Source organism: Hypomesus nipponensis, chromosome 3 (genome assembly GCF_054491055.1).
Source record: "Hypomesus nipponensis isolate SF chromosome 3, ASM5449105v1, whole genome shotgun sequence".
NCBI lineage: Eukaryota > Metazoa > Chordata > Actinopteri > Osmeriformes > Osmeridae > Hypomesus > Hypomesus nipponensis.
The window spans coordinates 3,829,539-3,846,461 of record NC_140363.1 but is presented as its reverse complement, the minus strand read 5'-3'; the positions used below and the strand labels follow the sequence as shown (position 1 = coordinate 3,846,461).

The following is a 16,923-nucleotide window of genomic DNA, read 5'->3' as shown; positions in this document are numbered from 1 at the left end:
AGAAGTTAAGAAAGTGTTATTGCTTGTGGCAGCCCACAAGGAGACAAAACATCACATGCCATGGTGATACAAAGTTTGTCTGGTTCTCAAATCTTCATGTAAGACCATTTAAACATATTGGTGGGAAGTGTCTTCCCCTGCATATCACCTGTCAATGTGATCGATCCCAGAGGTATTGCGAGCGTGCACGTGTGTGCGTGCGTCCCTAGCAGTGGAAACTTACAAAGTTCTCTGACCCCTCCTAGGCTGACCACATGATTCACTTACTGCAGATAAGGTTAAACATATTTTATGGCCTCTCCAGTAAGATAGTGGTCAGCCCAGGTCACCTTGTTTCCATAAGCCTAGTGTTACCCAGAGTTCACATTTGGGGGTAGGCCTCCCTTTGCACACAAAGAATGCTGAACACAGTTTCATTCTTATACAAGATAAAAGGTTACATCTTCAACTTTTCTGACAACACATCAGAGGGGAAGGGGGTAGGGGCAGGTAGACCGCAGAGGGGAGGGGGTAAACAGTAGTGGGGAGGGGGGCAGGGGCCGGTAAACAGCAGAAGGGGGGGCAGGACATTCAATCTGACATTCTGATCAACAAAGCCTTATAATCACTATTACCATTATAATCATCCAGATCATCATCCTCACTCACCAATATATTTGTTTTCAGCAGGAAGGTGCAGCTCATTGTTGGGTTCAAGCCCTCCTGACCAGTGATCCTTCCATTCCTGCTGGATATCTACCACAGAGAACCGAACACCTATCAGTGTGTCTGTCGTTCATGTTCCAAATTTTGGGTTAAATAAATATAATGTTAGTTCCCTTGATCCTGTCTGCGTTTTCCTGCATTTGGGTCCACCTCATGTACCACGTGACACACAAAATGTGTGTCCTTTGCACAAATGCATGTAACAAACACACTTTGTCTCACCCTCCATGTTGTAGTGTGTTCCAAACCACTTCTCTCTCAGAGGACAGAGTCCCTCATGTTGTGGAGAAAGCAGCATGAGGTTGGCTCTCTCTGGGGTCAGGAAAGATAGGGCTGCACTAATCACCTGCTGGACTTGATAGGGTTAATAGACACTCACACAAACACACACATACAACCATAATGTACAGTACACACAAACATACATATTCTGCATAAACACACACACAATGCCAAATGTGTGACTGCCCCCACCTCTGGTTGGTACTCAAACATGAGCTGGTCTCCCGTAAGGAAGTCCTGCTTGGGGAACAGCTGCATGTTCTCACAGATGTCTTCCACGTGTTCTATAGGATCAGTCTGACAGGAAACATTTGCACATGTGTTAATGCAGCAGCTATTTTCTACCTTCACAGTGGTGTGCATTACAGTGATTACCTGCTCCTGGTAGTGGAACTCATTGAACTCAATCTTCTGAATCTCCTCGTATACTCTAGAGAGAGGGAAGCATGACATGTTCACAGACCCAAAATTCGGGCTTGCTTCCTCCAAGTTCCGATATTGAGTCCCATGCCATGGTGATACAAAGTTTGTCTGGTTCTCAAATCTTCATGTAAAACCATTTAAACATATTGGTCAGAAGTCTCTTCCCCTGCATATCACCTGTCAATGGGTCAGAATTACCGTTGCTGAGGGCCCAGGTCCTGCAGCATCTTGAGATACTGAAACACCAAATGAGCCACCTGGAGAGGGAGACAGAGTCAGGTCAGTCTACAGCCCCCAATAGTGACTCGATACAGGAAATACAGGAAAGAACATCCACTGGAGACACACAGCTATGACAAGGCAGACACAGCAGACACGGCTGAGTCAGTAGCGCAAAGAGAAATACAGAAACAGTTAATCCAGGTGTCCAAGTCTGTTCCTTGATAGCTACAGTACTGTCCCTTCCAGTAGGTTTTCCTATCCCAGGAAGAGTACTTGGAGAAACATACTAAAAGAAACAGTGATAAAGGGAAACAGAGATGCAAAGAGAGATACTCATAGATCTGGAGACCCACAGGTTGAGTATTAAAGAGATACAAAGATAAAAGATAGAACAAGAGAGATGATTAAACCTGGTAAAGGTTCTGGAAGCCCACATCTGTGAGAGTGATGGAGATCGAGAAGATGGAGTAGGTGGTGTTCTGGTCAAAACCTGTCTCACTGTTCCCTCCAAACAGGGCCAGGGCCCAGCACCTTCACACAGGGCAGAGATGTTTATATTTACAGTATATATAAATATACAAATATACACACACACTGATCTCAGTCACCTTTTCCTGAGCACTGATAGGATGCTGCCAGTGCCCTCGTGACCAATAAGCCATGAAATATAGTGGACAGGCTTCACCCTGGAAGAGGTAGAAAGATAAAGAGAGAATGTGAGACAGCAGGTGAATAAGAGAAAGTTGTCTTAAGTTTCTTCTGTGTCCCTGGTGGCAGTGTGACTCACCTGTAGTGCTTTTCCTGGGGGGGCAAAGCCCAGGTGATAGTCAGGGTATGCATCTTCCTCACAGGAACCACTGTAATACACATTAAACTTACCAATAATCTATAAATAAGCTTGTGAGACAGTTATAGAGTTTTTTAGACTGTACCTCTGCAAAGCTTGTTGAAGGCTGGGGTATCAAAGGGTTCCACCTGCTTGGAAAAGTCTGGTTTGGGCAGACCGCTATCCCCATGGTAGCAGATAGCAACATTAAAAGTGAGATAAATGGCATCTAATTAACAGCCCATTATTAGTAATGACTCCTACTCATCTATGTAAGTGTGTTGGAACTGGGCGAGGACAATAGGCATGGGTATACAGTGTTTCCCACAGAACGTGATTATATTTGTGGCGGTAGGCAGTGTCAACCCAAACCTATGTCCTAGTATTGGTTACATGTGATTGTACATAGGGACGTCAACAAGTTTGAGAATGTTTTTTGCATTATTTGAGTGCAAAATAGTTTTTGGAGCTTTACGTAATATTAACGTTATGTTGGACTCATATGGTTATATTTACTGTATGTGTTTAACTTTAAATATTATATTTTTCTTGAACGTATCCGTTTTGGACAGATTTGTGTAGAGAATTATTATACTAACCGTTCGTACGCTCCGATTCTCTGAAAAAGCTGTTTGTCTCAGCATTGATTCGGAGTGTGCACGGAGAGAGGGGGCCATTCACAGATGGGTCCGTTGTAGTGAGACAGAGAGAAGCAAGAAGGGGCTGAGCAAATCAATGCGCTGCGCAATTTTTTTTTTATTGTGACGGGCCGTCACAAATAAATCAATGTTTGGGAAACACTGGTATAACAAAGGCCTATTATGAGTGAGAGTTAAGGCCGATTTATACTTCTGCGCCTCCGTTAACGGACAGACGCACGCACGGAGTCGGACGGACTGGTTGAATTTATACTACTCCGACGGCTCTGCGTGCTGAAAGCAATTCACAGCCAGAACAGTAGATGACGCTGCACTGCGATGCTAGCTAGGTTATCGAAAAGTCGGAGCAAATTTACAAATGAACCATTTCATCAATAAAATAAGCACATTTTCAGCAACTACACTGTCCATTTCTCGTCACATTTTAATTCAGATGCTGATTTACATGTACTGTTTAGCTGAAATAAGAGTTGTAAAAACGTACAACAATGGCGGTCAAAGGATTCTGTTCTCTTGTTGGTCACGGCAACCCCGCCCCCCACCCCTGACGCAATACGGACCAATCGTAGCCAAGGGGTATCCGTAAAAAGACGCACGGACAGACGGATAGTCAGGAAAATCAGGAGGCGCACGCAGAGCTCTGCGAGGGCTCTGCGAAGACACGCAGAGGGCGTTTCTTGAAGGAGAGGGCGTTCCCTGTGTGCGTGTGCGTAAAAACGCAGAAGTATAAATCGGCCTTAAGAAAGAGGGGCAGGTGGTGGTCAAAATAAAAGGAAAAAAGGAAAATAGGTTTTACTTGTTGGGTATGTCGCTGAAGATCTCTCTCACCCACTCCTCAAGAGTGTTCAGCTTCTCTGGGTGGGGGAGGGGGGACAGGGAGACGGACATGGAGAGAGGGACAGGAGTAAGGATCAGGGGGTCTGATCCTGGTCCATACACTAGACTGTGGAACTCTCCCATAAACCATATTCAATTACTCAGGTATACAGTGAGTCCAATATGTATTTGATCCCTTGCTGATTTTGCCGGTTTGCCCACTAATAAAGACATGATCAGTCTATAAATTTATGATAATATGTATTCAAACATGGAGAGACAAAATATCAAAAAGAAATTCCAGAAAATAACTTTAAAGAATATATTTTAATTAATTTGTATATCATTGAGGGAAATAAGTATTTGATCCCTCTGGCCAAACACACTCAATACTTAGTGGCAAAGCCTTTGTTTGCAAGCACAGCAGTGAGACGTTTTTTGTAGTTAACCACAAGTTTAGCACACACACCAGGTGGAATTTTGGCCCACTCTTCTTTGCAGATCCTCTCTAAATCATGAAGGTTGGTGGGCTGTCGCCTGGCCACTCTGACCTTCAGCTCCCTCCATAGATTTTCGATCGGATTGAGGTCCGGTGACTGGCTGGGCCATTCCATGACCTTGATGTGATGTTTCTTGAGCCAATCCTTTGTTGCCTTTGCTGTGTGCTTCGGGTCATTATCATGTTGGAAGACCCAACCACGGCCAATTTTCAGCTTCCTGGCAGAGGGGAGGAGGTTGTCCTTCAGGATTGTACGGTACATGGCTCCATCCATCTTCCCAGTGATGCGGTGAAGTGGCCCTGTACCCTTGGCGGAGAAACACCCCCAAAACATTATGCTTCCACCTCCATGCTTGACGGTGGGCACAGTGTTCTTGGGGTCATAAGCAGCATTTTTTTTCCTCCACACATGACGGGTAGAATTGAGGCCAAAAAGCTCAATTTTGGTCTCGTCCGACCACATAACTTTCTCCCAATAACTTGGTTCATCTTTCAGGTGATCATTGGCGTACTTAAGGCGCGCGTCCACATGTGCCTTTTTGAGAAGGGGTACCTTTCGGGCACTGCGGGATGTTAACCCATTGCTGCGCAAAGTGTTGCCTATTGTTTCCTTGCAAACTGTGGTCCCAGCTGCCTTCAGGTCATTTGCCAACTCCTGCCGAGTGGTTGCAGGATGATTTTTGACCGTTCTCAGAATCATTGCTACCCCACGAGGTGGAATCTTCTTAGGAGCACCGGACCGAGGTCTGTTGATGATCATGTTATGCTTTTTAAATTTTCTTACAATTGCACCAATGGTTGTTACCTTCAAATCCAACACCTTGCTAATCTTTTTGTACCCCATTCCAGCTTTGTGGAGATCAACAATCCTGACTCTGAGGTCCTGAGACAGCTCTTTGGTCTTCCCCATGGTGAACAGTTTGGAATCTGTCTGATTGTCTGATTCTGTGAACAGGTGTTTTTCACACGAGTGATTAGTGAGAACAGGTGGCTTCAGTTCAGGTAACAAGTCGATTGGGAGTGTCTACCTGGTCTGTAAAAGCCAGAACTCCTAATGAATACTAAGGGATCAAATACTTATTTCCCTCAATGAAATACAAATCAATTAATATATATTCCTTAGGTTCATTTTCTGGATATTTTTTTTGATATTCTGTCTCTCCATGTTTGAATACATATTATCATAAATTTATAGACTGATCATGTCTTTATTAGTGGGCAAACCGGCAAAATCAGCAAGGGATCAAATACATATTGGACTCACTGTAGATTGGCAGTCCTTGCTGCAGTCCTTGCTGCATGTGCTGCAGTCTATGCTGTGGACGGAATTGATTGCTCAGTCTGACCTTTAGACTGCACTGCCAGTGTCATGTAGTGGGCGGAGTAGTGTCTATTCCAGAAGGAGTGCATACGCTTGTACACGTTGATCTTCTTCTTCCTTGGTTCCTGCTTCAGGGTCTGGGCGTTGCCTAGAAATGCAATTTCTAATTCAGTATAATAATCTGTAACATTTACATCATATTTGTTACATCAAATCGACATATTTGACACATGACAAGGATTATGGAGATGTGACTACACACCATGTGTGTATATGTTTGGACTACAGTGTGTATTACCCCCAGGTGTGTGTAGGCTAAGACAACAATGTGCCTGACTGTCTCACCCCAGCAGAACTTGCCCATGGGGTGGCCGGGTTTGGCCAGACTCCCAAACAGCATCTCCTTCCTGTGGGAGTCAGACCGTTTGGCCCGCTGGAACTCTGTCAAAAAGAGAGCAACAGATGCCGCTTCACCAACTCACAGACATCCTTATGTAAAAAATGCAATCCAGAGCAGAATAAAGTACATTAATTTACACAGACATAATTTATCTTTAGTTTTAGCTTTACTTTTTGGGAAAGGGGGGTTGGATTGGGAGTTCCTCAGAATGCTACTCACCACTGTCCACAGCCTCCACCTCCCTGTCAATGGCGTCTCGGATCATCAGGGGGCAGATAAAGAACTGGGCCCACCTGTGAAGAGATGGAGAGGGGTGGAGATGTAGAAAAAAATGGGTGAAGAGAATGGTATGCCAATCAGCACTAGGACACTGCAATCACCTTTAGACCGGCACAAGAAGATTGATCAAGATTGTGGTCATTCTGTCTCTCCATGTTTAACCAGTGAGGAAGTCTCTTATTTTACCCAATTGCTGTGAAAGTCAATTAAGTCAGTTGCCAAATACAAGTTCAAGACTAAATCCAAGTATTTATTACATATATGTAAGGTGCAGATGTCTGATACACTCAAGCTGAGCATCTCAGAGGACTGGACAAAAAATACAGGAATGAATAGAAGTTAAATAGTATCCCAATATGCTAGGGGGGTGACAATCAACAAAGCCTCACAAGCACAGAAAGAAGATCAAATTCATGGTACTATATAGCTTTTGTTTAATCTTTAGATAGGGCTCCAAAAAATGGCCTTGACATTCTTTTTATTTTCCTCATTCAAAGCCTGGCACTATACACTTTGGTAACCCGTGTAACCCAGGTTAAAATCTGATATCCATGGATTTGATTTACACACTATTTGTATTTGATGTTAGTCTAAAGTGGAGTGATGGTTTGATTTTGTTTTAAAAGAAAATAAATAAAAATACTTATTTTATAGATTATTTTCTAATTGGTTAGCATGAGTTAGTAGAACTAATCAAAAACCTCCAATTCAATGACCAATCAGAAACAGGTCCCTAATAAAACCCGTGTGTGCTCGTTCTCCCTTCCTTTTCATACCAAGACGAGGATGACAGCAGCCACGCTGGTCAACAGATTGATTAACATAAAATCATTCCAACAACAGAGTTTAAAGAATACGTTTTTACATTGAGTTTGGTTACTATCGGAGTGAAAATTGCGAGTATCGTGGAAATTCTGCAGTCGTGATTTTGTTTAAGTACCGCATTGGTAAGGAGCGCCGTTGCTAGTATTTTAAGTCATAACCTAGCTGGATGTTTTATTTGACTTATTTGAGAATTATATTTTGTTAAGTTATGCATACTTTTGAGATGTTTTATTTGAATTTGGGAACAGTGTTGTGTTAATTGGTAGCACAGGTGGCTGGGTAGCCATAGCTATTAGGGATGGAAAGATTCACCGGTTCTATTTTGTGGAGCTCCGCCCCATAGGGGAGCTCTGCTCCTAATGGTTTACCTGCTGCCTAGTGCAGCCAATGTCTAAAGATCAAAAGTATCCGCACCTGTCACTCACACAGGTGCCCTATATAAGGGGGTGACAGCCGTTTTTGAATTTTCAGTGGCTTGAAGGATTGAAGAAATATCTACCAGGAGATTTCAACGCGCAAGGCTCTTTAAGAGCCAAGTTCCGGTGCCATTACCTGGAGGCTGAGGGAGACCGGCACAAATTCTGTTTCTTGTGCTTGGGACCTCGGCATGCCAGGGACGGGTTGGTGGACTCCCGTGTCTGCGAATCATGCGCTGGCCTCTCCGTTTTGGAGAGGCGGTTGCGCTTAGATTTTTGTCAGGTGGAGGAGCAGTTGAAGATGTGGCCTTGGCCCTGCTCTCCAACGAGGAGAGTTTGGAGTTTGAGGACCACATCGAGGCGGCAAATGAAGCGCAACTGGCTGGACGGGACCCTCCTGTGGAGGTTTTCCTGACAGACGCGTTGAGCACAACTCCCCTGTCCTTTTCTGAAGTGAAAGGGCGAGCGCTGAGTTCAACCTCAGAGGATGATGAGGAGTTGGATCCCGCCCCACAGCAGCAGTAATTTTGGTACCGAGAGACAGGGAAGTGCTTCCACTGGAACCAGCACGCTCTCCCTGCTCTGGAGTATGAGTTTAATATCCCTTGTCGCAGGGGCAGTACGCTAGTAGATGGTTTGGGGATCAGAAATCGATGCATGATAAAAGGTTTTCTTTGTAGGTACAAACACGCACGCAAAAAACAATCGATGGCTAACGATGGCTAACAAAGCTAAAAGACTACTGTTAACGTCTTTAACCCGTGTATCTTCTATGAAAACAAATAGGCTAAAGATTACAACTGAAACAGAAGTATGAAATTCAAGGTTCTAACATTAAAGACCAATGCTACACTTTACTATTCGTCAAAAGCCATCCACAAAAGACCGATATATAATAACTTCGAGAACAAGTGAAAAATTCAAGGTTGATTTCACTTTTATTGGTAAACATGGATGCGGAGCTCTAACCTACCCCATTGTCAACCAGACAATCACTGGGGAATATTTTTAAAAGATTGGTTGAAAAAAAGCATATTACTGAAAGCACTAACAGACCTTTTCAACATTTAACCATTTTGGCTGAAGTCAGAAGGAGCTTGGGTGGGGGGAGCGCGGCAGACATCTTAGGGGGCGCAGCCCTCCCCAGCCCCCCCACTGGATCCGGCCCTGAATGTTAGTAAATGAGGCCCAGAGAGAGGGTTATGCGTAGGGATGGGTATCGTAAATTTTTATTGATATCGATACCATTTTTGAGACTGCTTAACGATTCGAGTCTTTATCGATACCACTATCGATACTTTTCTATTTCTTAAGTAAAACAGATAACTATAAAATATAAAATATAACTGCAAGTAGTAATGGCGGATTCCTCCAAACACTGCGAACCATTGAAAAATGTTTATTCTTGACAAATTGTAACTGTATAGAAAAATGTATGCTGCAGAATTACCAATGGCATACCAAATCTGAAATGCAATACCATCAAGATCCACAAGGGCCTTTATTTCAAGCCAGTAAGTGAAGGAAGGGGGCTTGGTGAGCTTATCCATTCCAGAAAGCCTTGTATCTTTATTAGTGCTGTCAGTTTAACGCGTTATTAACGGCGTTAACGCAAACCCAAATTAACGGCGTCAATTATTTTATCGCGCGATTAACGCTCTTTTTGGCCTAGCAAACTTTGTAATTTTTTTCACATGCTGTTGCAACAACTACCGACGTTAGAAAAACTACAACACCACACCGGATCTAGCTAGACCGGAAACAAAACAACAGGCACGCCAAACACTCGTTTGGCTTGCGAGCTGGCTAAAGAGTAGTAGCAGAGCCCGTTTACGGATATTAGACATTCTCTGGTAGTAGGCTAACGTTACGTTTTGAGTGGATGACGAGCGCGAGATGCCGAAATGGATGCCAATAAGATTCTGAATGGAAAGTTTGCTTTTAAAAAGTTGCCAAATGGTTCTATTGACAAGACCAGTGATCTGTGTGTTTTGTCGTTGTAAACTGAGCTATCATCGAAGCACGTCCAGTCTGAAATACCACTTGATGGCCAAGCACACAGCTGATGCGAATTCTCTGCCCCCTCGTCAAAGCCAGGCGATTGCAATGTTGTTTTCAATAAAAAAAATATTTGCACAAAGCAATCCGAACCACTTTTCTATGTTGATAAGAGCATTAAAATTTGAAAAAAGATTGGGACAAAAAGAAATCAGGGACATTTAGAATAGATAAAAATGTGCGATTAATTGTGATTAATCGCGAGTTAACTATGACATTAATGCGATTAATCGCGATTAAATATTTTAATCGTTTGACAGCACTAATCTTTATGCATTAAGGCGTGGCCTGTAGCGCCACCTATGGGTAATGGTGGGCCATTTGTGGTGTGGTAGTTACTCTTGGCCTATACTATTAATGTTTCAGGATTTTAAAAACTTTTTACCATTGCATATAAAATTGGAAATGCAATACCAACAGGATCCACATGGGCTTTGGGTAAAGTGTGGTAGTTACTCTTGGCCTGTACTGTCAATGTGTCAGGATTTGGAGACCTTTTTACTATTGCATACAAAGTAGGAAATGAAATGACACCAAGGTCCTCAAGGGCCTATGCTGATATTCAAGGAATGAGTGGGGTCAGCCCACACAGTCCTGATATGTTGCGTGTGTGTCTTGCCAAGCCTTTCATCTTAGAGTCAACTTTTTCTCAGATTTGTGTACCAAACATTCTCAAGAGTCTTCATATGAACTTGTTTGACTGGCTTACGTGTAAAGCATTGCAAACCATTGAAAAATGTATATTCTATACAAGATCCACATGGGCTTTTGTTAGTGTTGTTGTTACTGTTGGCCTTTACTATCAATGTTTCAGGATTTTGAGAACTTTTTACCATGGCAAACAAAATCTGAAATGCAATACCATGAAGATCCACAAGGCCTTTGCAAAAGACCAAGGAATGAGTGGGGGCTTGGTAAGCCCACACTCTCCTGAAATGTTGCGTGTGCGTCTTGCCAAGCCCGCGCGTGTGTCAAGGGAAGACCTATGGGTAATAGTGGGCCATTTGTGGTGTGGTAGTTACTCTTGGTCTATACTATCTATGTTTCAGGATTTTTAGACCTGTTTTACCATTGCATACGAAATCGGAAATGCAATACCATCAAGATCCACATGGGCCTTTTTTTCAAGCCAATAAGTGAAGGGAGGGGGCTTGGTGAGCCTATCCATTCCAGAAAGCCTTGTATCTTTGTGCTTTTGGGCGTGGCCTGTAGCGCCACCTATGGGTAATGGTGGGCCATTTGTGGTGTGGTAGTTACTCTTGGTCTATACTATCAATGTTTCAGGATTTTTATAACTTTTTACCATTGCATACAAAATCGGAAATGCAATACCATCAAGAGCCACATGGGCCTTTGCTAAAGACCAAGGAATGAGTGGGGGCTTGGTCAGCCCACACTCTCCTGAAATGTTGCGTGTGCGTCTTGGCCGCGCGTGTGTCAAGGGAAGGCTGAGTGTGTGTGAGATTTTGGAGCACGCGCGGGGAGGAGCAGGGGAGACATTCATTGGAAATTTGCCTAGAAATTAGCCAAGCAAGCATGTTTCAAATATTCACCAAAAATCGACCTTTCATCTTACAGTCAACTTTTTCACAGATTTGTGTTATGAACATTCTCAAGAGTCTTCATATGAACTTGTGATTGAATCAGAGTATCAGTTTTTGACTGGCTGATGTGTAAAGCATTATTTTAGCGTTAGCGATAAGTTCAATTCGCTTTATATCAATCATTTTTAGAGATATGAATTTGCCTTTGCACATGGTAACATGTTGTAGTGTCTTCCTCCGATCTACCAAGTTTAGTGTTGATATCTCAAAGATTTGCTGAGACATGACTTCACATCCTGTTTGGCGGCTTTTCTGATGAATTTGATTGGCTGTACCGGACAGACGGTTATGAGGATCAAAATTCCTTTGATAAATTTTGTGAGGCTTGGTCTGAAGATCATCTCTGGTGATTTTGAAGAAGATATGACAAGGAGGAGTAGGCTTTCAAAGGTTTTTGATAAAACCGGAAATGGCGGGAAATCTATATAACCGGAAATTAACGCCATGGTGTGCGTTGAACTCGGCGAGTAGTCATATGGTTCAAAAGTTGCGTGTGTAAACACAAGTCCAACTTTGACCCATTGGTGGCGCTAGAGTGGTCTAATGGGAGACATGAAACTTGGTGTAGGTATAGAAGAAACTGTCCTTGATGAGTGTGCCAAATTTCACAAAAAGTTGTCGATGGGGTCTAGGGGCTGCCATTGACTCCCATGGTACAAGAATTACAAATAATAAAACCACCAATAACAATAGGTTTCCTCCTTACGGAGGAATCCTAATAAAACTAACAATAACAATAGGTTTCCTCCTGACGGAGGAATCCTAATAAAACTAACAATAACAATAGGTTTCCTCCTGACGGAGGAATCCTAAATAGAACAAGGGGAATGTGTTGCTCTCAGGAGGAGACTGGCTAAAAGGAGCAAATAGGCACAATGGATCCTGACTCTGGCTATTTCTAAATCTGTCCACAACCTGGATGAGTAACTAGACTATGAGTAATTGGTTGGTTGACGAAGTGACATTGTCAAGCTCATCGACTTTATGAAAAGTTGAACACGTTTCAACAAAATAACCTGATATAGCTAAATGACCAGCTAACCAAACCCAAACCTTCCTTATCTTATCCCTATTTTCTTCTGTCTCTGTTTTTGTTTAACACAATGTTTAAGCATCCCACAGAGCCATGCTTGCGGTGGCTATGTTTTGAATGATCAACAGTGAGGGGGGAGGCTTATCTATTAGGGATGTGCATCTCCATCACTGAGGACGATGCGATACACATCTCGATGCACTGCCAACGATCCGATACATTAAAGATACATAAAAGCAACTACTAATGCGATACGATTCACCCCTATTGCGATGCAGTGCGATTCGACACGATGCGATTTAATGAGATGCGATGCAAAGGGAATATGATGCCATGCAATTTAATATGGTACATATTGACTTACATTTATGCTATGATTTATTTCTTTGTCAGACTGCAAATCATCAATTAACTAAACAAGTGAAAGTTTTATTTCACATATTAAAAGTCTCTGACAATAGATAAAATAACATCAGGCCTGGACCTTGCCTTAAACCAGTCCTTCTTTCCTGTTGTATGTGTTCTCTGAATGTAAAAAAAGGGTAAACTATTACAGGCAGTCACAAGCTGCTGTAAACACTGTCATAATACAACACACTAAATTGAACTCATACGTCCTACTTTTTTCCTAAACATTTTCTCAATGACTCAAAGTCATTTCTCAAAGCTATCTCTCATCTTACTTTGTCGTACACAACAGGGATTTGTTTTGTCGGAAAATAGCTTCCTATTCTTGCTTAGGGTACCGATGGAGCTAGCCACTGACAGTAGCCAGCTGAATCCGAGGGTGAGGCAGACGTCTCCACACAAATACCATGTAGCCTCTTCAGGTGACAACCTAAATTAGCCGTGCTGCCTGTGTACTTTATAGCAGCACAACATATCTTGCCAATTGCATGGGTCTTGTCAAATTGTCCAGCTTTCTTGTAAAATCCGAAGTGTTGCCAAACCTTGGATTTATTGCAATTTGTAGTAACGTGTAACTCTTCCTCCGCCATGATAACACTCGCCCGAACACGCCTCCAACTTGCGCGAAACTTTGCCGAGAGACTTCACGATAATCGGCCACTGACAGCAGTGGAGATAAGAGCGTGCTTAAGAAACTAACTAATTATAAAATTATTGGTCACAAATCATTAGTCAAATTTCTAAATACTAAAGGTGTTCGCATACACATCATTCTATAAAAACATCGGATTATACCGATGCAAAGATGTTAGAAACGATGCATCGCGATTTCATCCCACATTGTATCCGGTGCACACTTTTTTGATCCGGGCCATCGCATCGTGAACTTTTATGCCGATGCACCGATGCGAATCGGTGAATCTTCCCATCCCTATTATCTATACTCACACACTGTGCTCGTAAAAAAAATTGCAGTTCGCGCACACATCAAATTTTAGGGGCATATGCTAAATAGTTGCACTGTTGAGCCCTGAATTGGCTTATTATTGTCAACGACGGAGACTCGCTACGAAGTTGTGGTGCGCTCACCAGAGGATTGTCCTGCAAAGGCAGCTGGAGTTTGCACCGTTGCGACTCGGAGACAGTCGAAGCACTGCTTTTTATCTTTATCTGATGCACAACGTTGAGGTGCTTTTTCATCGCAGTTGTTTCCCCCCTTTACAAGAAATTACTTTAGAACATATATCGCACTTTGCTTCGTCTTTATCTTTGGCTTTAATAAAATGTAGCCAAGCCTTTGACCGTTTCGTGCGTTCTGCTATCGTAGCTAGCAACAAAATGATAAATGAAGCGAGCTCGCTACTAAGTAGGTAGCGCTTGAGGCAATAACATTCTTTGTTTAGTTTAAAGGCGGTTGGCAGGCCATTCAATTGAAATTAGTCATTTTATTAGTTTATACGTTGTATGTTTGTGCACCAGCGATTTGATTTAAATAACATTACTTATGTCTCGAGACATAAGTCAATGTTACATTATATTACTTGGTCTCGATAGCGGTATCGATAAGCTTGGACCTTATTGATATTCGGGTTTTGAGAAATTTGGAACCGGGTCCTTACAGAACCGGTTGTCGATACCCATCCCTAGTTATGCGATCCAGTTCATTAGGGCTGTCCCCATTTAGTCGACTAGTCAATTTTCTGGTCGATATGCTCTTGGTCAATTAAGATTTTTTTAGTTGAGCTGCCATATGGCAGTGTGAGATCAGATGTTCAACAGAAATTGTAGATTATATTATTTAAGACAAATAATCAAACTCTAAAAATATAGAATTTAAAAGAAAAGGTGTTACTGTTCCTTTCGTTAATCTGTGCTTTGTTTTGGTTTGGTATTTTGCACACGGCACGAGCACAATTGGCTGCAGAACTACAAACTCTGCCATAGCCTACTTTGTAGGTGTTATTAGTCAAAATGGCACAGAAATCTGTGGTTTGGCAGCATTTCATTAAAGCACATTTACATTTACAGGTACCGGATGACTCAAAAAACGTTGAATGCAAACTCTGCCAACAACGGTTTATTTGTCATAGTTCGACGTTGAATATGATGTAGCCTGCCACCTGAAAAACGTAAGTTGGTCTAGCCCTACTTTGTTCATGTTAAGGCCCTGGGTTGAAAATGAATATACCTATAAGAATCACATCCAAATTGAATGACATTATCTTCTCCGGCCAAGAAAACTAAATCTTTCTCTGTTGCAACGTTCCCCACTCAGCTTCTACTTAAGTTCTTATGCTACAAGTTTAGGCAGTGATAAGCGCGCTCTGATGATTTGCATGTGAAACAAACAATATTTTTATTGTTTACCATCGGCATTTGGTTACAACAGGACTGGTGATACGAGTCTTATTATTAGTAGGCTATTAGCGGCTGAATCTGCAATGTCCAGCAGCAATTGAGTCAGATTGCAAACATGTTTGTACATTTTTTTGATTCGTCGATTTTCAGTTGTTTTTGTCGAGTCTTGGTCGACCAAAGACAATCTTAGTTGGGGACAGCCCTACAGTTCATACAGACTACCCCTCCTTTCAGAGGGGTGAGGGAGACATGTTTATCCTGCCCGCTGAAGGCACTCGCGCTCCGGAAGGAAATAGCGAGCTTGCTGACCAAAGGAACAGTGATCCCGGTTCCCAAAGACCAGGAGAACTCGGGTCTCTACTGAGGCCGATTCTAGACCTGAGGGTGCTCAATGAGAGTGTGGCCAGATGGCCCTTTCGCATGCTGATGATGAAGCGTGTGCTGACTTGAGATCAGCATAGATCTGAAGGATCAAGACATTTTTGTAAGATCCGACAACAGAGCGACGGTGGCTTACATCAACAGGCGGAGGGGTGCGCTCTCCATCACTTCATTGCTTAGGGGAGGAAGTGTGGACTCACGCACCTACGCTCCCTGAGAGCTCAGCACATTCCAGGTCTGCTCAACAAGGAGGCGGACCTGATGTCAAGGGGCGACCCGAGAGAGGACGACTGGAGGCTGAATCCGTCCATCGTGTCACTAATCTGGGCGCGCTTTGGCCGAGCACAGGTGGATCTGTTTGCGTCACAAGCCAACACAGTGTCATCTATCGTTCTCGCTGCGCGCACAGGACAGACCTCCGCTTGGAGTCGTTCTTGGCCGAGAGGTCTATTGTATGCATTTCCACCTCTAATCTCCATGCTCCCCTTGCTAGCTCAGGTGAGGTTGGAGGGGCTGTCGGTCATTCTGATAGCCCCAGATCGCCCTCGGAGCCTCGTGGTTCCCGGAGCTGATCGCTCATACCTCACCAGACAGATGCGCTCTCTCCGGGCCGGAGGCCTGGTGAAGAGCCCTCGAGTGATCAGAGGCCCACTTATGGCTTGGCTACTGAGAGGGAACTCTTAGAGCGCAGAGGTCTGTCTGATGCTGTCATTCAGACCATTTAGAGTGCGCGCGCACAATCTACTGCTAGAGGGTACGCATCGCGCTGGCGAGCCTTTGCGCAATGGTGTGGAAAACAGAACCTTGACCCGGTCTTATGTTGGGTTGAAATGTTCTTGTGTTTCTTGCAGTCGTTGTTTGACGAGGGCTTAGCTGCGACCACTATTCGTGTTTACGCGGCTGCCATTTCGGCATGTCACAAAGGATTCGCCAAAACAACACTGTTCACCCACCCGCTGGTCAAGCGTTTTTCTGGCTGGGGTCTCGGAGGGCTCAGGCCACCTCCAAGAGCGTCAACACCTACATGGGATTTATCTCTGGTGTTAGACGCTCTGTTTGGACCATCATTCAAGCCCATAGACAATGTGTCTTTACATCTGCTTTCTCTCAAAACGAGTCTGCTCCTCGCTTTGACTACGGCTAAGCGAGTGAGCAACTTGTGCGCTTTGTCAACACGCATGGATTGTTTGATCATCTCAGGTGATCGAACAAGAGCGGTTTTGCATCCTAACCCGGCTTTTATCCCCAGGGGAATAGGCGAGCGTTTAGGGCACAGAGCTGCGAACTGAGAGCATTTTTCCCACCTCCGCACAGCAGAGAGGAGCAAAGACGCTTACATAGGCTGTGCCCAGTGTGTTCTCTTACATTTACATTACATTTAGTCACTTAGCAGACGCTCTTATCTGGA

General features: G+C 43.5%; 1 protein-coding gene across 1 annotated transcript in view; it reads right to left on the bottom strand.

Annotated features, from left to right (window-relative positions):
- LOC146299386 (nardilysin-like) overlaps positions 1-16,923 on the bottom strand; it is an 87,101-nt gene that overhangs the window by 14,997 nt on the left and 55,181 nt on the right. The window contains exons 7-19 of the mRNA XM_084683113.1: positions 6,373-6,446; positions 6,099-6,194; positions 5,779-5,901; positions 3,914-3,971; positions 2,565-2,638; positions 2,420-2,489; positions 2,241-2,318; positions 2,043-2,163; positions 1,609-1,667; positions 1,363-1,417; positions 1,180-1,284; positions 928-1,054; positions 649-735 (exon numbers count right to left, since the gene is read on the bottom strand). Of these exons, the coding sequence (XP_084539239.1) occupies positions 649-735; positions 928-1,054; positions 1,180-1,284; positions 1,363-1,417; positions 1,609-1,667; positions 2,043-2,163; positions 2,241-2,318; positions 2,420-2,489; positions 2,565-2,638; positions 3,914-3,971; positions 5,779-5,901; positions 6,099-6,194; positions 6,373-6,446 (1,127 nt within the window). The remainder of the gene's footprint in view (positions 1-648; positions 736-927; positions 1,055-1,179; positions 1,285-1,362; positions 1,418-1,608; positions 1,668-2,042; positions 2,164-2,240; positions 2,319-2,419; positions 2,490-2,564; positions 2,639-3,913; positions 3,972-5,778; positions 5,902-6,098; positions 6,195-6,372; positions 6,447-16,923) is intronic.